We start from the raw sequence: 19,003 nt of genomic DNA on the forward strand, positions 1-19,003 counted from the left end.
CGAACGGCGCGCGGGAATGCTGTCGTCTTGGCGGCAGGTCAGGGACAGAGAGTCTGACTGCGTTTGTCCTTGACGCGGCTGGGGTTTGGATCCGAGGAGAGAGACAGTCTCTTCTCCCATTTTTTGACACGTATACTGAATCTGTGTGGGATAGAGGTGTCCATAATTGTACCATCAACTCGCTGATTTCTTCTCATCTCTTGGTCTTATTCCACTTGATCATCTCCCGAAATCTAAGTCTACGTTCCGCGTCCCCCCGAGCTCACCACTTCTCAGAGTACTCCCTCACATCAACCCCCTCAACACCATCGCGATAGATCTTGGCATACGCCTTGCCATCATCGTCAATCCAAGCCCTGTACATTCCATTGCAGTTGAAATCCTGCAGAACCTCCGACCTCACACCCACAACGTTCCCCTCCTCGTCCCTCGTAACCGCAACCTCGATCCCAATGATGCCGCCCTCGCCCTCGCCGGTAACCTTCCACCGCGGACCCGCACTACGCTGCAACTCACCGCCCGGGCCAGAAACGAACGACACGGCGTCAGCCCCGGAAATCGGCTTCCACCGCGCCACGGCGCCGACGGTCCGGCCTGCCGCAACGCGCATGAAGGAATCTCCGTTACCCGTCCCGGAGGCTGCAATCGCCCGCGTGGTTTTCAGTCCCTCACGAAACCCAGCTACGCCGCTCGGCAAAGGGGAATAAGTTTTCAGCGAGGGAAGGCAATCAGCCATTAACCCCTTCAAACCCTCACTCAACACAAGGAACCCATCTCCACCAAAACCAGCACCACCAGCAGCGCGGGCAAACGCCCCCGTCGGATCCCCCTCCTCAACCCACTCCTCAGCCCAAAACCCGGCCCCGACGACAGGTGTATCCCCAATCCGGCCCGTCAACTTATTCGTCAGCCCGCCCGTACTCGTAGCAACGCACACGACGCCCTCTTCATCCAGCGCCACGGCGCCGACGGTGCCTTGCGGGAGGAACTCTGTCGTGCTGTACGTGCTCAACCCCTGGCCTGCCTTCTCCCGCTCGAGGGCGCGGATGTGTTCATCCCACCGCCGCTGGGTGAAGAAGTACTCCGTGGAGACGAGGTCCAACCCGTACTTCTTCGCGAGGGTCTCGGCTGTGGCGCCGTGGAGAAGGGTGTGTCCCTGTGCTGAGGGGGCGTCGATCTCAGAAGCAGGAATAGCAGTACTATTGATGGAAGAGGGATGGCTACTCTCCGGATTGCCGCCCAGATCCTCATCTCCGTGCTCCAAAATCGCTTTGGCGAGTAAAATGGGGTTCCGGACATGTTGCAGCCCCGTGACGCCTACGCCGCACTTCGCGAAGCCGCGGGAGACCATCACGGAGGCCTCAAGCTCGTTGATGCCGTCGCGAGTGAAGACTGCGCCGTGGCCGCTGTTGAAAAGGGGGTTGTTTTCTAGAAGGGTGACGGCGTGGGTTGCTGTTTCTAGGGCCGAAGGGAGGGCGCCGGTGGTGGTGTTTGTGCTTGTGAGGGATGGTGTGTTTTGGTAGGCGTTTGTTTTGCTGACCTGTATGCGTGTGAGTTACAGGTGTGAGGGAGTTGAAGTGCTGTTGATGAGAGTCTTGAGGGGATGTCTCGATGTGGTTCTCGGGCAGTGAAGGCGAGGGGAGGTGAGTTGATTGATGGTTCTTGAACTTACAATCGTCAACAAGGCGTGGCGGTACTCTGCATACTCTGGCGGCTGCAGATTCGACGGCTTGATATTGCCCGCTCCGCCGTGGATGATGAGGCGCGGCTTCACCTTGACGGCGGCCGGAGACTGACGCTTGTACTCCATCTTCTGTCTCACTGGTTTGTCCTTGACGATCTCTTGAATCCAAAGCCGATGAGTTACAACGCGGCAAGCCCGATAAACTACCTCGTGCAAGTATTTCGTATCAGATATTTTGCAATGCAAGCAAATCAAGTTGGTGTACGGAAGTCGTCTCAAGTGAGACGTAAGGTGGTAGAGAGAGTCGTGGTTGAATGATAAGATAAGACTGTCCGAACCGGCAAGCCGAATTGGGAAGCTCAACGGCCGACGCTCGGCTTCAGCTTGCCGATGGTCGGATCACGTCAACGGAGGGGTTGGAAGTGCCATCTTTGCAATATTAAAAATACGAGTCAGGCACAAAAGTAAGCAGCGGCACTTTCACCAGATGCATCACAGGTAAACGAGACAAGCTTTAAGAATGCATTGATTTTTGGGGTATCCCTCTACTTTTCTTTCTCTTTTTGTACAATGTACCGTTGGACGTGCCGCTGCCCAATTCCCATAACGCCTTCTAAACTATACCTTTCTGGATAATACCCAGATGGTCTCTCCATCTACAAACGAGCAAACACGGACCCGATAATTTCCCGGCTCTTGAGGAGGTTCAGGACTCTCAACCGCTCATTGTCCAAGTGCGCTGAATCTGACGACTGTCCGCAAGGCAAATGCGCGGCCGGTGCGCCAAATTCCTTCTCGAGGAACCTGATTGCGGGAATAGAGCCGCCCTCGCGAATGTACAGGGGCTTCTTGGGCTTCTGCGTATTCGTATCCGCCGTCTCTACCGGCTCGGCCCCGGCACTGCCGCCCGCGGCCTCTCCGCCCTCAAAGACGGACGACCAAGACTGCATGATGGCCTCCTCGAGCGTCTGGAAGATGGCGTTCGTGGGATCACCCAGCCACGGCTCGGCCTTGTTGTCAATCTTGATGGACAGCGAGTTCTTGGACTCGAGGTGCGCGAACTCGCTCTCGAGATACGAGCCCAGTGAGGCGATGACGTCGTTGACCTCCTGGCCCGGCACCAGACGCAAGCTGATGTTAGCACTCGCGTGGCTGCTGACCAGGCTGCCGTCCGGTCCTGATACCTTATACCGGTGGATCGTCAAGTTGGGTTCCCTCCAGCGCGCCATCAGCGCCGCCTTGAGCTTGTCGGCAGGCCCCTTTTCTGGGTTCTGTCGCATGAGCGTTGACGCAATGTCATCGTAGCGCGTCTCCTCCTCGGCCGTAACTGGGAGGATGTCGTCGTAGAAGCCGGGGATGAGCACCTTGTTGCCGGGCCCTTTAAGCTTTGAAAGCGTAGAGGTAAGGTCCGACAGGGGTTCGTCATTCATGTAGGAGCCGTCTACACCAGAATGCTGGTCGGGCAAATGTGAGTCAACGCAGACAGTGGCGTGCAGGACACCGCGCAGACCGTAGGTCAGGCAGGGGACCTCATCGTCGAGCCAGTAACTGTTGGCAAGCAGGATGTAGTCGACGTCGCCGATGAGGTCCTTGTTCTTGCGAACAATTTCCCTGAACCCGCGAGAAGCCGATTCTTCCTCTCCCTCGATCAAGAAGATCACGTCGTTGGCAAGCTTCTTGGCTTGCAGCAAGTCCGTCACAGCGAACAACGCAGCCATAATCGGGCCCTTGTTGTCACTGACGCCTCTGCCGTAGAGATATCCGTTGACACCCTTCATCTGAAACGGATCCGTCTCCCACTTGCCCTTCTTGGTATCTGCCGGGACGACATCGTAATGGCCGTAAAACAGAATCTTCTTCCGCTTCTCAGCCGGCTCCAAAACACCGTCAAACTTGGCAAGGACAACGGGATTATGGGGACTGCTTTCCGTGCTCAGCATCTCGACATGACCGCCAAGCCTCTTGAACAAGGATCCGAGAAACGTTGCACCTCTTCGGCAATCCTCTGCGAATTCTGGGCGTGATGACACTGTCCGGTAGGACACAAACTCTCCAAGAGTCTTGATCATGACATCGTTGGCTTCCTCCACCTCCCTTTGTTGATCCTCGTACTGTGAGCAGTCAATATGCCAGATGGCAACATCGTTGTCGTTGGCACCGGTAATGTAGTACTGTCTGTTGTTGTATGTTGTTACTGCTGATGATAGGACCTTGCCTTCATGGGCCTTCCAGCGCGCCACGCACTGGTACTTTTGGCTAATGTTCGCGACCTGCTTGTCTTGGTACTTACCGTAGTGGGCAGTAGTGTGTTTCTAAGCGTTGTCAGCCATGAAAGAATTGAGAAGACCAGAGAACTTACACTCGCAGAACCAGAGCGAGAGGCACTTAAGAGATAGCCCCAACCCATCTGTAATGTCATCACATCGCCTCTGTGACTCTTAATCACTCGCAACTTGGATTTGGTGTCCAAGTCCCACAGCTCAATAACTCCTTGCAGCTTGCCAGCATACAGGAAAGACCCGTCAATCGCAAGAGACATGACTGATTCTGCATCGTCGGCGCCAAGTGACATCAGTTCTTGAAGGCCGGGTTCGCGCTCGTTTTCAGCCGCCTGATCATCCCCTTCAGCACCAAGCTTCCACAACTTGATGGTACCGTCTCCGCCGCCCGAGATGAGCACCTCCTCGTCAGGCTCCACAAGCACCGTCGGGCCCTTGGCCATGAGCATCGAGTAGACGTAGCCATAGTGGGCAAACATCTGTAGAGCCCCCGGATGAATTTCCACCACTTTTTCAGATCGCGGGATCAACGTCCACCTCTCATCGTTACGGCGTGGCGTCGTGGTTCCTCCCACAGCTCGCGAGTCGAAGAACCTATGATTCCGACGGTCGGGATGTTGTGAAGATTCATGGGTGGTACGGTTATTCGGATCGGTGAGGCTGACCCATTGTATCGAGGTGTTTTGCGCGCCAACGTACACCGTCTCGCGCTGGGCGCTGTAGGCCACGGAAAAGATGTCGCCAACGTCGTAGGTGCTATAAATCTCGTACAGCCGCTTCATCGTCTTGGGGCACCAGACGTTTATGAGAGGGTCTCCGGCGCTCGAGAACAGCATTGAGCCGTCGGGGGTGAGGAACAGGCTCAGCACGCTGTTCTTGTGCGCCTGGACGATGCGCTCCTGGTGGAAGGTGGCCAGCGACCACACGACGATCTCGCCATCCTGGGTGCCGGCGTATATGCGATCGTTCTCGGAGCTGACGGCGAGGGCGAGGACGGAGCTGTCGTGCTTGAGGTTGTGGAGGAGTTCGGGGGCGACTTGGGGGCAGTCGTCCGTATCGCTCAGGTTCGTGGAGAGGTCGGAGGCCGCAATGGCGGACGGCATTGTGTCTTCTGTCGCGCGGGGAGGGCGGAAGCTTGTCAGCGGTGATGTTTGGGAGAAAGAATACGACGGTCGACCCAACGGTGAGAAAGGAATGGGCCGATCGAGTTTGAAGGGAAAGGAAGAGTCAAGTGGCGTGTTGAGACAGAAAGCAAGAAGTAGTGAACGTTAGGCTGTGACGCATTTCCCAAGATGAATCGGCCAAATTGGCTGCGAACTCGCAACGAAAATGGCGAATGACGAAATGCGCTAAAGGGGAGTCACTCCGCCCACCATCCCCCCAGTGGAGCGTGGATCCCCCCCGTAGGGGACCTCTCCCTTAGGGGTGGGACGCTGTGGACGTCCCAAGAATTTGGGCTGAGTGGATCGTCCCTAGGTGCAGTTCTTGCCAGCCCAAGTGCTCTAGCTCCCGTAGCTACAAGGTCCACTGCTGCTTTCTCAGGGGAACTACAGGGACCAATGTGACACGAATTGTCACTTTGAAGCATCAACGTCTCGTGACACCTGTCCTTGTTTGAACTTTACTCAAAGCCTAGCAATGAAATTGATCAAGTTACGAAAAGAGACAGAGAGAACTCACCATCTTCGTATTCTTCAGAAGACTCAGAGCCAACCGATAGCTCAACTAGGTCCCGGTGAATCTTCCGGCACCCCTCGCAGTCGTCCTCGCCTGGAGCGTGGTGCTCCCCCGACTTATATACCACAGCCATCTAGATCCTCGAGATCGTTGTGGTTATGTCCGCAATCCTGACTCGGGGTCTCCGTAGCTAGGGGCGCAAATATATCCGTAGATGTGCTGAATCGACTTCGATCCTGGGGTAACTCGCTCCAAGCCAAAGGTGGGGAGGGTTTTTCTCTATTTGTACGGACGTCCTGATGGCTTTGACTCTCTCACCGCTTCATGACGCAACATTGGAGGGGATGGTATCATACGCCCGTGATAAACAGAGACGGAACTGCAAAACTTTGGTATGATTAGGTATGATTCAGTTGAAGGAAACGAGATTAAGGAAAGCGGGCGGCCATGACCTTAAGCGTCAAGGAAGAAGTGTCCGCAGGGCCGAGATCGGTTGCGTGATTTCACATTTCACAACTTCCATTGGTACGAAGACAAATGTCGGGCGCCAAGCCCTTATTCTCGCCTGGATCTCTATTCGTACAGTACGGACGTGGAGTCTGTCCGCTTCGGCATCCATTTCAAGCCATCCACGATCCTCCTCAGCTAGGTGTCACTCCTCAGCTAGTGACACCTAGCTGAGACAGCCCGGGATGCTCGCCGACCTCCCTATGAGCCTGTGAGATATGGTAGAGGGCCTCAACAGTGGACAGCGGCGCAGCTCACCGCAAGATTGGTATCCAAATGTGCCAGCATAGCAGCACCAGAGTGACCAGACGGGCAGACCCCAATCCACTTCCAGGGTGCGCGTGGTGATCTTCCGAAGCCGCGGCCCCCAGCAATCTGCATTCTGTCCTATTGGAGGGCACCACGCTCCCGGCGACGAAAACGGAGCACCGGTGAACGGCCAAGTCTGTCCAAGAAGGGACACGGACCGGCAAGGGTGTTATCGAAGCATCTGTCCGTTGGATTCACCCGATAGGTCTCTCTTCTCACACATAGCCACATACAACCTGCAGATCCGTCGGGTAGGGAGTCTGCCGTAAGCCGTGTATCATTGTTTGGTTGAATCAGACGGCGGACAAGATATCACTGCACAAACAATTCTACCTGGGTTGAGGTGGTGGAGCAGTAGCTGAGTATGGGTCTCAAACTTTCGCCTTACTCCCTAAAGTTTTCACCATCGATCATCTACCCAGGGAATGCAAGGGAATCTTGGGGCATTGCGAAACCCGTCTTGTTCACAGTAGACCGGGAAGAAACAGCGGCGGCGCTGGCTTGAACAGACATGAAGGCTCCGAACGTGTTTCCTTGGGCAAGTAAGACTGAGATACTTTACGCTACGACCTTCAGCAACTGAACGGGAGGTAGCCAGCTGGAAGCCTACTACAGTAGTGGCCAATGATAGAGCTGCATGATGACTGTCATCCGTCTCCAGGCTGACCAGCAGGATTGATATATTTCACCCACCAACTTCTTCCGGAAGACAAAGCCACGAAATCCAAGCGTCCCCTGGAAAATCGTCCTCAGTTTGCACAAAGTCATCAAAAAGCTGAGTTAAGAACCTGGAGACTTGCACACGTTGTCTTGAGACTGTCCAGTCACCGCCATGAGCACCACACCACCCAAGAAGAGCAGGATCATCCGCCCTTTAACGAGGGAACAGTCGACATGCGAAGCAACAATCTTCCTTGCGGGCACAACAAGCAAGAAGGATTGGCGCAAGGATCTCGCAGACTCACTGTCCCATCTGCCGGTGGTCATATTCGACCCCTTCCGACCAGACTGGGACAGCACCTGGAAGGAAGACATCTCGGACGAGAGGTTCAGCAGTCAAGTCAAGTGGGAGCTGGACATGCAGGAGAGGGCCGACATCATTGTGGTCTACTTTGAACCAGAGACAGAAGGCCACATTAGCTTGCTCGAGTTGGGCCTCTGTGCTCACTCGGGGAGCAGGGTCATCGTCGCTTGTCCTGAAGGATACAAGAAGAGGGGCAATGTTCAAGTCGTCTGTTCGAGATACAAGATTCCGCTTGTTGAAAGCTACGAGGCTCTTTGCAAAGAGCTTATACAAGGACTGGCGCGAATCGGTGTCAAGGCTTGATGAAAATGGCCTTGCTCTTTTGCGGATCTCTACTTCATGCCGTAATTAATGTTTGGCCTGGATGATTCAGGATCGGGGGAGAGGCTGCTGTTCATGTGCGAAACGCTCCGTAGACACGGCTCTGTTAAGTCCGACGACGTTCGACCCGCTTTCTCCCACATGCCGGGCCGAGAGTATTTCCTTTTGATGAGTCCCGCTCCAGACTCGATTTGCGCTTGATAACCCCACTTGCCTAATCCGACATGGTTCGCAGGCCCTCCAAACACCCAGAGCTTCGAGGGCAACTCCTTCGTAAACCAACCTCGTGCATCTGCTCCAAATATCTTAGCTTCCCTTGCTGTAGCTTCCTACCAACGACCTCTCCTTCATACCTTTTTGTCTAGTATAATTGTTAGAACATATTTCTGTTAAAATGGACGACCAATTCGGAGGCCGCACAGACGACGACCTCTTCTTTGACGACTTTGAGCCCGTTAGCAATCCCCAGACAGTCGAAACTGTTGTCGCCCCTCATCCTCCACCCCCTCCTCCCGCAGCTGTCGCGACGCCACCAGTCGAGCCTCCGAAACCCGCAACTGCGCCCGCGCCTCTTGCGCCCAAATCCGTAGAGCAGCAGCAGCAGCAGCAGAAGCCGCAAAAGCAAGCCCCAGCCAACAAGAAACCGCCAACGGCGCCGAGGGGTGGTCTCGCAAACTCCAGGTTCGCCGACCCGAAGCCAGCCCCTGCTGCCCCGCGCGCCCCTCGTCAGCCAGCCTCCCCGGCCGCCGCCGTTTCGACTCCCTCTCCGATCGCGACCGCAACCACTCCTAAGCCGCCGACCGGTCCCGCGGCGCAATACTCATCTGCTCCCGCTGCTGCACCGACTGCTCCCGCCGCGGATACCGCTGCTGCCGCCGCCACGGTCGCTACCCAAGACGACGCCGCCTCGCCAAAGAGCAACTCCCCCGCGCCAGCAACAGCACCTCATGCGCCCCGCGAAAAGAACGCCGCCGCCGCCGCCCCCGGTGCAAACACAGCCCTCAACGCCGAAGCCCGCCTCGGCTCAGGCGCGAACCCGCGCACAAAGCTGAGCGAATCCCAGCTCGCCGCGAAGATGGAACAGATGCGCATCCTCAACGCCGAAAAGACGCGCAAGTTCGAACAGGCGGAGCAAGACGAGCGCAGTCACGCGGAAGCCTACGCGCGCGGCATGGAGGAGGCGCGGCAGCGCAAAAAGGTTGACGAGGAGAGGCGGCGGCGCGGCGAGGAGGAGCGCCGGCGCATGGATGACGAGAGGGCCAAGAATCGCGAGAGGAAGCTCAAGGCGATGAGTATCAAGGAGGGCGGCTGGGATGAGGGCAAGGAGGCGCTTGCTGCCGAGGAGGAGAGAAGGGGGTTCCGCGGGGCGAATGGTGGGGTTCGGGGGACGAGGTCTGCGGGGCTTGCGGGGAGTCGGTTTGCTTCGCGGGAGGATGAGGCGTCACAGGGTGATCGGTATGCCGGTGGTGAGGAGCGTAGGGGTGGAAGGGCCCGTGGTAGAGGTCGTGGCCAAGGGCGGGGTGGGCGCGGCGGTCGGGGCGGGTATGGGAATGACCACGAACGGGGGGATTCAAATGGTGCTCGCGAAGCCAAGGCACCTGTCGCCCAGGCTCCCGCGGCGGCACCCGTCATCAGCACCGAGGAGTTCCCTGCCCTGCCTGGCAAGGCTACGGGCGGTGATATTTCGCCTCCTGTGTTGTCGCCTCTGGGCAGATGGGACGACGAGATGGAGGCATTTGACGAGAAGCTCAAGAGCGCCGCCGCGCAGTCTTCTTCGTGAGGACTTTGCCTGAGCTAACGGTAAATTTTCGTGACTAGGAACAGCATAACGAGTTGGATCACCAAAAACACAGCGACGACACTTTTTTTTGGATACGCCACGAAGGGGGGATGACGAGGAATTGGAGTGCATTATAGTTCGCTTCTAAGCATGATTCCTTGTTAAGCGGGCACCCAGGTTGCGACTCTCGTGTTTAGTAGGTACCGTTACGAGCGTAAATACAGAATGCCGTCCGGGACTACCGAACTTCGCCATCTATGTGCCCTTTAATTGGATCATTCGCACCGTTGAGACCATATTCTGATTATCATGCTGTCGCCGACTGGATCAGTTGTGATAGTAGGCCTAGAAGACTTAGTATGAAGTAAATCGACCTCCAGTGGCATCGTCACCCACGTTTTACATCCTGTAGGTATCATGCTGAACGTTTGTCTGTTTGTTTGTTTGTTTGGGTTCGACAAGTTTGACTCGTGGATCGATGAGTGTTGGCGTCCGGTCTTGGCAATACTCATTCATATTCCAAGCGCTCTGGGTATTTTGTCGCTCTTCTCCGAGATCTGCCGGAGAGCGTCGACCTGATCTCCAAGATCCGATTATCGCCCAACAATTCTTCAGTCTCTGGTTTGGGTTGAGTTGCAATCTTCTTCAACTCTTTCTGCTTCCCCGGATACGCCTACCATCCACCGCCACCGCCACCGCGGTATCCCCTGCCACCCCGTCCGCGGTACCCTCCACCGCTTCGAGGACCTCTGGGGCCGCCGGGTCCCATGCTATCGTCATCCATCGGTTGCCGTTGGCGGTGGCGCATCTCCTTGGGGAACGCGTCAAAGGTCTTGCGCATCTGGGCGTAGCCGAGATGCATCTTTCCGTAAAAGTGATCCGCTAGGCGGCGGTCGTTATCCAGCCTGCTGAGGTAGGCGCCGCAAACATCGCAAACTTGCAGCTTCTGGTGACCAGACGGGCCTGAGGTGTCTGACAGGGCCTTGAGCTCCTTCTCGCGGTCCAGTTTTGTTTGCTGTGCTTGGCGTACTCGGTAGAATTCGTCGATCGCGCGAGATACTTCGGCCATTTCACCAAGGATTTCGACTTCGAGGGTACCGTTGTGGATTGTGGAGGAGAGTTCGGCGATGCTTTTGAGCTGTCATTTGGTTAGCTACAAGTTACAGAATAATGCGGGGGAATGCTGAGGCCGTACCAAGGCATTTGTTTGACGGATCTCGTCGGGCGTCTTCTCTAGCCTGCGCTGCGCAGAGTCTATCCTCCGGTTGCAATCGTCGATGTACTTTTGAAGGTCGCGCATGTAGTCGTACTCAAAGCCGTACTTTTGCTTCTCCTTATCTGACAGTCCTTCGTACTCCGCCTTCAGTGCTTCAGAGTGTTGCTTTGGGCAAGGACCGAGATCTTGCTTAGTATTCGTGAACAAATCGTGAGGGCATGTGCCGACGAGGAAAGATCTGCAGACCTTGGGGTCTGTCATGGAGAGCGAGGCTGCCCGGGTGCTAGCCGAGCCGCCCATGAGCTGCTCCAGCAGCTTTCTCTGTTCTGCGGCCATTGTACGTGATGCTCGGAAGTATGTGTTATGATTCGTATCGTGTCGTCTATCGTTCTTGGAATTATGTTTCGTGGGCGGGTCAATTGGGTATCTTGAAGAATGGAGTGTAAGGAAATTCGCAAAGTTCTGGGGAGGAAAGCGTGTCGCGCGGGATGAACCATGGGCGGAATGTGGAGAGCTGCAAAAGGTACTTTCCCCAAGGTGTGGTTACATAAGAGGGATTCTGCCGGACTCCACCGCCTCGGCATCCCTCCAAACGACCACCTACACGACCTCACCTACAACGGTACTACCTGCGCCGCAGTGTAGGGGAGAGAACGCAGCAGACGCGAATCTCGTTCTTTTGCGCTGCGACACTCTCTCTATGATGCGCCATCTTCTGGCGGCCGTTCTTTTCTCTTGCCTGGCCTCCTTTGGCCTGGCTGCGGATTACCACGAGCAGTTGAACCTCCGCCCGCTGCCCCTGTCCGCCCTCCTTGCGAGCTTCAACTTCCGATCCAATACGTCGCTATCCGATTTCGACTTGCAAAACTTCCGATACTTTCCCCGCTCACTGGGACAAATATTACAGTATGCTGGGACGAGAGAGCTTCATTTGAGATTCAGTTTGGGAAGATGGGATGCTGAGAGCTGGGGAAGTCGACCTTGGGATGGTCAGCGCGAGGGCGGGACGGGTGTGGAGCTCTGGGCGTGGCTTGAGGCTGAGACGGACGAAGAGTAAGTCACTCATGTCGCAATGCAGTTGAATTATACTAACACATATATAGGGCCGATCAGAAGTGGTTGACTCTTACCAATGCTCTTTCAGGACTCTTCTGCGCATCGCTCAACTTCGTCGACGGAACCCGAACCACCAGACCGGTCATGTCATTCCAACCCGAGGGTGACCACCCCGAAGCGTCCATCCCCAACATGCAGCTCCTACACGGTGTTCTGCCGAAAGAGGTGGTGTGCACGGAGAACCTGACGCCCTTCTTGAAGCTGCTTCCTTGCAAGGGAAAGGCGGGAATCTCGAGTCTGCTGGACGGCCACAAGCTCTTCGATTCCTCCTTCCAAAGCATGGCCATCGATATTAAGCCTGTCTGCCCCGAGGGCCAGGAGTGTATCCTGCAAATTGAGCAGACTATCGATATGGTTCTCGATATTGACCGATCCAAGCGACCGAGAGATAACCCGATTCCCCGTCCACCCCCTGGACACGAGCTTAAGTGTGATACCTCTAAGCCTTACCACAACGACGAAACATGTTATCCTACCGGTCTTACCACTGGCCAGGAATGGACTTTGTCCCAGATCTTCGGAAAGTCAATCAAGGGTACCTGCCCTCTGACGGACGAAGACGTACCGCCGGTCTGTATCGAGGTTCCTCACACCCGAGGTGTGTACACGTCTGGCGGAGCTACGGAGATCTTGAACCCAAATGGAGCATCGCGCTGCTTCAAGATTGGTGCAGAGTCAGAGCTGGAAATTGTTCTACCTCTGGAAGGTGAGGAGGGTCAGGACCCCACGAAAGAACTGGTCGAACCGCCCACTCCTCTCATCTATGCCGAGCGCAGTTTCACTGGACACGGACAGGAGCATGGTGGTATGCAGGCCATTCTCACGAACCCAAGCAAGGACACAGAGGTTGAGTTCATCTACATGGAGTCGCTTCCCTGGTTTATGCGAGTTTATCTCCATACTCTTAATGCGCGCATTGAGGGATCATCGGGCTCGCAGCCGTCAATCGTCGAGGACATTTACTACCGTCCCGCCGTCGACCGTGCAAGAGGCACACAGCTCGAGCTACGGATGCGTATCCCTCCTGCTTCTACAGTCTTCCTCACCTACGACTTTGAAAAGTCAATTCTTCGGTATACAGAATACCCGCCGGACGCGAATCGTGGCTTTGACATCGCCGCGGCGGTCATTACTACTCTCAGCCCCCGTACGCAAAGTACACGCACCACCACGCTGCTACTGAATCTGCCCACACCAGACTTCAGCATGCCTTACAATGTCATCATCTTCACCTCGACGGCGATCGCACTCGCCTTCGGCGGCATGTATAATATCCTAGTTCGGAGATTGGTCGGCGCCGACGAAGGCCCCAGTCCAGTGCTCAAGGCCAAACTAGCTGGTCTCTTGGCGAAGCTCAAGGGCATTCGGTCAGCCAAGAAATAGAGAAATGTGTTTGTATTATCCGTTCCGATGTTCGGCTTTGTCAATGTTCCGTTGACGTAGACGCGTGTTCCGCACCGATTGCTATCCGAGCCCACAGTCTGTTTGCCATTGTATCCGATCCGAATCCGTCTGCCACGAGGTTTGCCATACGGGAGTTTGACATGATTCAGGGGCTGTGGAACGGCCTCTTCCCGTCGTGCAACGCAAATTACGCCATCTCTATCGTCTGACAGACGTTCCCAATCTGCTGTCATGTCCTTCGGCCGCAGAGTAGCAGGAACCTGAACGGGTGAAACGATGCATTGGCGTCTTCAATTGATCTTTTGTGACCCTACCGTATCCTATTGATTATACTCGTCGGTATCGTGTCACCAGGAATTGCAGGATCTTCCTTACTGCCTTCGGCCCTATCTGCAAACTCGTCAACGACCTCGCCTTACTATCCGTAAGTCCCTACTGGCGTCCGACTTCACCACCTCGATGAGGTGCAGTCTACTGATGTCTATTCTAACGAGCGTCCTTGTGCTGTATCAGAATCTCACTGCCACTCGTCACTGCCTGTTCCACACGAATGCCGTGAACATGGCAGTTGATGCAGGTAGCCAAGAGCTGCCAGCCTGTCCGTCACGGCGAACGGCATGCGAACGAGATCTGTCTGCCTGTGTGCCTTGTGAATGGCAGATCATCTGATTACGCCCATTTTCCCACTGCCGGTGATCGACTTCGAGCGTCGAGATGTAGCCTGATAACCGTAGGTACTTCTCAATCTCGCGACTGTCCCTGCGAAATACGCAAGCTTCACCGCTGGGTCAGACTTTCAAAGCCTCTTCTCAAGCTATAATGTGCCCATCATCGCATCCATCGCCCTGGGGAGAAGCGGTGTCCGAAGACCTGTTTGTGACATGAACGGGTATATATGTTTGTTTCCATTATGGATCTTGAGCGAGGTGAGTATGCAAGTGTCCTTGCGCCCAGCATCTTACATGGGTCTGATGGGTCAGTCTACTCTTCATTGCCAAGAGCACAGCAGGAAGTTTTGCAATACATATGATGCGAAAATTACCTCGCTTCTCCGTCTCTCTTGTTCTTCACTAGACGATTTCAAAAGCTAGTGTCCGTTCTACGCTAACCATCATGCGCCTGACATCAGCATTTGCGATTTTATCCACTGTGGGCGCGAGTCTGGCTCGCTTTGGACAACAGCAGCAGACCCCGAGCCAGAGCCCATCATCCAGAACGAGACGTTTTATCGTGGAGCTGGCGAAAGTAAGATGTCACGGTGTTGGTCGCTCCGAGACATCACTAACAAACTCACTTGGCGTAGGACTCGGACTTTAAGCAACTCACGTCGGATATATCCTCCTTCCCCGGTGCGACAGTGTACAAGACATTCCGTAGTGATGTCTTCACCGGAGTCAGTGTTGAGCTGACGGGCCCTAACGAGGAGGATCTGCGTTTTCTTCGGGGAGCGAGCAACGTTTGGCCGTCGCGCAGAGTCCAGAGGGCCGTGGTCGAGAGTAGCCAAGAGTTCAGCGAGGATGTTTCGGGGAACAACTACAACATTCATGGCATCACTGGTGTTCAGAGGCTTCATGAGAAAGGTGTCCTAGGCAAGGGTGTCAAAGTCGCTGTTGTTGATGCCGGGGTTGACTATACACATCCCGCTGTAAGTGTCGTTTCCCTTCCTGACTAGAGGGTGATATCTAATGTCTTAGCTCGGCGGTGGCTTTGGTGAGGGCTTCAAGGTCATTGGTGGCTATGATCTCGTCGGCGACTCAGGTGAGAGCAGAATCACCAACATTTCTTCAACATTTCTTCAAATAGCAAGGGCTAACAAGCGAATGTGAAGACTGGCCTGATGGTGATGGGCCCAAACGACCCGACAAGGACCCATACGAGCAAAATTCTCTTGGTGGACACGGCACGCACGTCTCTGGCATTGTCGCTGGGAAATCAGATACGTCAGTATTCGCTTTCAAGGCTTGGAGCAGGACACTAACCCGATTCTAGCTGGCAAGGAGTTGCCCCTGAAGCTAACATCTTGTCATACAAGGTGTTTTCCGGAACTGTGAGCATAGCTCTCTCAATCTGATATATATACTGATGCTCTGAATACAGAGTGGCGACACAGACGAAGAAACCTTGATTGAGGCGTTTTTGATGGCTCATAGCGATGGCGTAAGTCTGATGATCTCGGAACCTGATATTGCCTCATCTGACCCCGTGTTAGGCTGACATCATCACCTCCTCTATCGGAGGTCGCGGAGGGTTCTCGTCCAACGCCTGGGCCGAAATTGCTTCCCGTCTCGTGGATCAGGGCGTTGTAGTGACGATATCCGCGGGCAACACAGGCGAAGGTGGTGCCTTCCTTGGGGACAACGGTCAATCTGGACGAAGTGTGCTCTCAGTGGCGTCCACAGAGCCCTCCTACGTCCCCGGAATGCCCTTTGAGGTTACATTCGACTACGGAAACGGCAATGTCAACAAGTCGAGGTACGGGTTCTTCTACGGCGGTCTCACTCACAGCTTCCCGCTTAACTCAAGTCTTCCCATCACCGCGCTGTCTTACGACCCCCTCAATACCACAATTGGGTGCCGCTTCCTGTCACCTGGGATGGTAAACTTGACTGGCGCCCTCGTGATGGTTCCTCGTGGTGACTGCAACGGATTCAACAAGCGCTATGCCCTCCAGTCTGCCGGCGCGAGATACATGTTGCTATTCAACGATGACGAGATCTTCCCGATGCCTAGCAGCTACGACATTTACCGTACGGAGGGTATAACTGAGCACGCCGCCGGTGTCGAGATCCTTGCCGCGCTGGCAAAGGGCGCCAAGGTTACGGCCAGGTTCTTCAACGAGTCTGACTCGGATCTAGTGAACGTGAAGAACCCCGCCGTCGTCAGCTCCTATTTCACTTCTATGGGTGGGCTGTATGATCTCCAGATCAAGCCAGATATCGCGGCGCCGGGGAGCAATATCTTCTCTACCATTCCTCACGGCAAATACGGTCTAAAGTCGGGCACGTCTATGGCTACTCCGTACGTGGCTGGTGTAGCGGCACTCTTTATTTCAAAGTATGGAGGCAGAAACATCCACGGCACAGGGTTCGGCAAGATGCTCTCGGCTCGGATCCTATCCAGCGGCGACTCGCTTCCGTGGAATAATGGGCTAAACATGACAAACTATGGGACGACGCGTGCCCCGGTCTTCCAACTTGGCAACGGCCTGGTAAATGCCACCAAGGTCCTGGACTACCGGACGGAGCTTTCGTACGCCAAGTTTGCGCTTAACGACACGACAAACTTTCGCGCGTCGCACTCTGCCATGATTACGAACAACTGCATGGGTACCATCACGTACAGCTTCTGCGTCGAGGCTGCGGGGACGTATGAGGTTATCGATGATAGGGACAATATTAAGACAGGGCCCCAATATACGGGTTTAGTACCGTTGGCTGCGCCGTTGGTCCCGGACGTGACGTTTCCTGAGGAGTTTACCGTCGGCCCGGGAGAGACCAGAGAGGCAAAGTAAGCACCCCTCATCGCGTTCCTTTTGACCAGCTTCAACTCATTCCTTGCTCCAGGTTCACCTTCGAACATCCCAAAGGCGGGAACCAGACAGCCATGCCACTGTACAGCGGCAAGGTTCGCATCCACGGTTCCAACGGCGAGCAGCTCTCGGTGCCCTACATGGGCGTCGCCTCCGATCTGCGCAAGACTTTTAGAAAAATGTTTGTCGACGACTACCCGTACGTCAACTCGGGAGCGGATGACCTTCCTATGATGTACAAAACCAAGTAAGACCCCAACTGGCATGCCCTTCACAACAAACTTACTGATGTGTTGGTTCCTAGCTTCTCCTTCGACCTCTCCTTGGAAGCGCAGGATTTCCCGAAACTCCACATGAACTTTCGATGGGGCTGCGCCGTCTTGCGCTGGGATATCTTTGAGCGCGGCTGGGAGGAGAAGAGTTGGGGGACGTATCCGCCTATTCCTGGTGAAGGTGGATTCATCGGGCATGCTGCGACCTGGGTTAGTTCATGCCACTCGATACACACCATGGTCGTTATTTTACGGGTTTCACTTGTTTGAGAAAACGCTGACTTGTACACAGGACAACGAGAAGCACGCCACCGTCTTCGACCCAGACAATGACAACGAATTGGACCTCACTCGAGGTCCCATGGGAGAGTTCTCGAGGGAGGATTACAATTACTCTCCCTGGCGAGTTTGGTGGCTTGGACGGTTCTCTGACGGATCAAAGATTAAGCCTGGAAACTATACGTGAGTCATCTTGGTGTGACTATACCATTCTGTCGCCAGAACTAATGAATCGTCATCAGCATGCGTGTCGCTGCGCTGAGCCCGTTTGGAGACCCGACCAAGAGCGACCACTGGGATATCTGGAGGCGTGATTTCGAGATTATTGGCAACCAGACGCCGTCTGATAATTAAGTCACAGATCTTGACTTGGAAGGTGGGTATTGCTCGTGAAGCTAGGAACGACTTGCTCGGGAGCTAGATGTCGTCCAAGCAAGAACTAGACGATTCCCCATCCTTGGAGGTGCATTCGTCACACTTGTTTTCTATTCAAGTGCATAGGTAGTAGTCTAGGTCAAAAAGGTGGAAGAACTAATGTGTTTGTGCGTACCTTCCATCCCACAATGGTATTGGCTGCGGCATTTGATGAGGTCCGCCAAGGCGCTGTGACGAACGAGTCATCCGAGCCACAGTAGCGAGCGCCCTTTATTTCTCTGCTTGTACTTGATGAGCTATGGATACGATGCGAATCATTATGTCCGGGCCTTGGGCCAAGGTCCACGATACGATGACAGAGAGTAGAAGAGGGAACCGTGGTGAGAAGTAGCTTTGCATTAATGCCGCCTCGCAATCCCTGTCCGGTGCGCTCAGCGAATGGGAACAGTGCCGTCTGCCCAATCGAGCCTCCGTCTGCCAACGCCGCAACCTCATTCTTCACATGTTCGTCCAGTCTTTCTTCCCACGTCGCCATCGGATTCTATTCAAAAACACTGGTTCATTGGCCGAATAAAACAAACATCAACGCCGGGTCTTCGGCAGAGAAACTGGTAGCAGACGCACACCCTGAATTACAGCCAGAACAACGTAGCAGCGCAGCTGCTGTGGTCCCCACCTGCGACCTAAGGCAGGTGTGGGGTCGTGTCCAACCCTTCTTATAACCTTGACACTCCTCACCTCTCAACCAACTATCACTGGATGCCCACATCCACCAATCCCCGATAGTCTAGTGGTGAGGATATCTGCTTGTCATTGATCTTCAACGATTCGCAGGGGACCGGGGTTCAATTCCCCGTCGAGGAGTTTCTTTTGCCTTTTGTAGCTCTATCTACGAGTATTGCAATGTTTTTGAGTGAATGCTGGGTTCGTTTTTGCGTGCTGTGATTGTTGGTGGTGTTGCTGTGCTTTTGGGTGCAAGGTGAATGTAGGTGGCAAGTTGCAGTTCTTTCTGCATGTGGGTCCCCGGGGCTGCTGTCAAGTGTCCACTTCCCGACGACCTCGCACCCTCCTCTCCTCACTGCAGCCACTGCTCAGCTCAACTGATGACCACGAATTCTTGCATTCATGACTGCCACAACATATGATGAGACCCAAACAGTGTGAGGTAAGTAGAGAATCCCGGCGCGGTCAGATGGGGTTCTCCCAGCGCTTGGATGTCAAATCATTATTC

General features: G+C 54.8%; 7 protein-coding genes and 1 non-coding gene across 8 annotated transcripts; 5 read left to right on the forward strand and 3 right to left on the reverse strand.

Annotated features, from left to right (window-relative positions):
* Nucleotides 1-186: 186 nt before the first annotated feature.
* Nucleotides 187-2,193, reverse strand: BDP55DRAFT_643841 (asparaginase). The gene is made up of 2 exons (XM_060573538.1): nucleotides 1,673-2,193; nucleotides 187-1,540 (listed from the first exon to the last, which is right to left on the reverse strand). Exons 1-2 carry the CDS (start codon nucleotides 1,808-1,810, stop codon nucleotides 263-265), a joined length of 1,416 nt encoding a protein of 471 aa, XP_060436439.1. The 5' UTR covers nucleotides 1,811-2,193; the 3' UTR covers nucleotides 187-262.
* Nucleotides 2,194-2,340: 147 nt separating this feature from the next.
* BDP55DRAFT_626239 (WD repeat domain-containing protein) lies at nucleotides 2,341-5,066 on the reverse strand (the record flags this gene model as incomplete). The annotated part of the gene is made up of 2 exons (XM_060571609.1): nucleotides 2,341-3,996; nucleotides 4,044-5,066. 2 exons carry the CDS (start codon nucleotides 5,064-5,066, stop codon nucleotides 2,341-2,343), a joined length of 2,679 nt encoding a protein of 892 aa, XP_060436440.1.
* A 2,222-nt stretch (nucleotides 5,067-7,288) lies between these two features.
* On the forward strand, nucleotides 7,289-7,783 carry BDP55DRAFT_723184 (uncharacterized protein; the record flags this gene model as incomplete). The annotated part of the gene is made up of 1 exon (XM_060578712.1): nucleotides 7,289-7,783. One exon carries the CDS (start codon nucleotides 7,289-7,291, stop codon nucleotides 7,781-7,783), a length of 495 nt encoding a protein of 164 aa, XP_060436441.1.
* Nucleotides 7,784-8,195: 412 nt separating this feature from the next.
* BDP55DRAFT_626241 (uncharacterized protein) lies at nucleotides 8,196-9,581 on the forward strand (the record flags this gene model as incomplete). The annotated part of the gene is made up of 1 exon (XM_060571610.1): nucleotides 8,196-9,581. One exon carries the CDS (start codon nucleotides 8,196-8,198, stop codon nucleotides 9,579-9,581), a length of 1,386 nt encoding a protein of 461 aa, XP_060436442.1.
* Nucleotides 9,582-10,254: 673 nt separating this feature from the next.
* Nucleotides 10,255-11,133, reverse strand: BDP55DRAFT_540287 (uncharacterized protein; the record flags this gene model as incomplete). Its single annotated transcript, XM_060568107.1, has 2 exons — nucleotides 10,255-10,719; nucleotides 10,777-11,133. 2 exons carry the CDS (start codon nucleotides 11,131-11,133, stop codon nucleotides 10,255-10,257), a joined length of 822 nt encoding a protein of 273 aa, XP_060436443.1.
* A 364-nt stretch (nucleotides 11,134-11,497) lies between these two features.
* Nucleotides 11,498-13,296, forward strand: BDP55DRAFT_626243 (Gpi16 subunit; the record flags this gene model as incomplete). Its single annotated transcript, XM_060571611.1, has 2 exons — nucleotides 11,498-11,850; nucleotides 11,901-13,296. The coding sequence occupies 2 exons, from the start codon at nucleotides 11,498-11,500 to the stop codon at nucleotides 13,294-13,296; spliced, it is 1,749 nt and encodes a 582-aa protein (XP_060436444.1).
* An 844-nt stretch (nucleotides 13,297-14,140) lies between these two features.
* BDP55DRAFT_643854 (subtilase) lies at nucleotides 14,141-18,249 on the forward strand. The gene is made up of 12 exons (XM_060573539.1): nucleotides 14,141-14,243; nucleotides 14,447-14,562; nucleotides 14,621-14,962; nucleotides 15,012-15,075; nucleotides 15,146-15,257; nucleotides 15,307-15,364; nucleotides 15,415-15,474; nucleotides 15,527-16,824; nucleotides 16,881-17,093; nucleotides 17,151-17,358; nucleotides 17,411-17,580; nucleotides 17,640-18,249. The coding sequence occupies exons 1-12, from the start codon at nucleotides 14,213-14,215 to the stop codon at nucleotides 17,749-17,751; spliced, it is 2,784 nt and encodes a 927-aa protein (XP_060436445.1). The 5' UTR covers nucleotides 14,141-14,212; the 3' UTR covers nucleotides 17,752-18,249.
* A 299-nt stretch (nucleotides 18,250-18,548) lies between these two features.
* On the forward strand, nucleotides 18,549-18,636 carry BDP55DRAFT_t23. Its single transcript has one exon. It is a non-coding gene; the product is annotated as a tRNA-Asp (tRNA).
* The last annotated feature ends 367 nt before the right edge of the window (nucleotides 18,637-19,003 follow it).

Source organism: Colletotrichum godetiae (assembly GCF_030913485.1).
Source record: "Colletotrichum godetiae strain CBS 193.32 chromosome Unknown BDP55scaffold_2, whole genome shotgun sequence".
In the NCBI taxonomy this organism is placed as follows: Eukaryota; Fungi; Ascomycota; class Sordariomycetes; order Glomerellales; family Glomerellaceae; genus Colletotrichum; species Colletotrichum godetiae.

Bases quoted from the DNA above. Each gene is read 5' to 3' on its own strand.
- BDP55DRAFT_643841 (XM_060573538.1), bottom strand. From the start codon at position 1,810: ATGGAGTACAAGCGTCAGTCTCCGGCCGCCGTCAAGGTGAAGCCGCGC. The intron at 1,541-1,672 runs GTAAGTTCAAGA...ACACGCATACAG, and splicing joins GCCACGCCTTGTTGACGATT to GTCAGCAAAACAAACGCCTA.
- BDP55DRAFT_643854 (XM_060573539.1), top strand. From the start codon at position 14,213: ATGTTTGTTTCCATTATGGATCTTGAGCGAG. The intron at 14,244-14,446 runs GTGAGTATGCAA...GCCTGACATCAG, and splicing joins CATTATGGATCTTGAGCGAG to CATTTGCGATTTTATCCACT. The intron at 15,365-15,414 runs GTGAGCATAGCT...CTCTGAATACAG, and splicing joins ACAAGGTGTTTTCCGGAACT to AGTGGCGACACAGACGAAGA.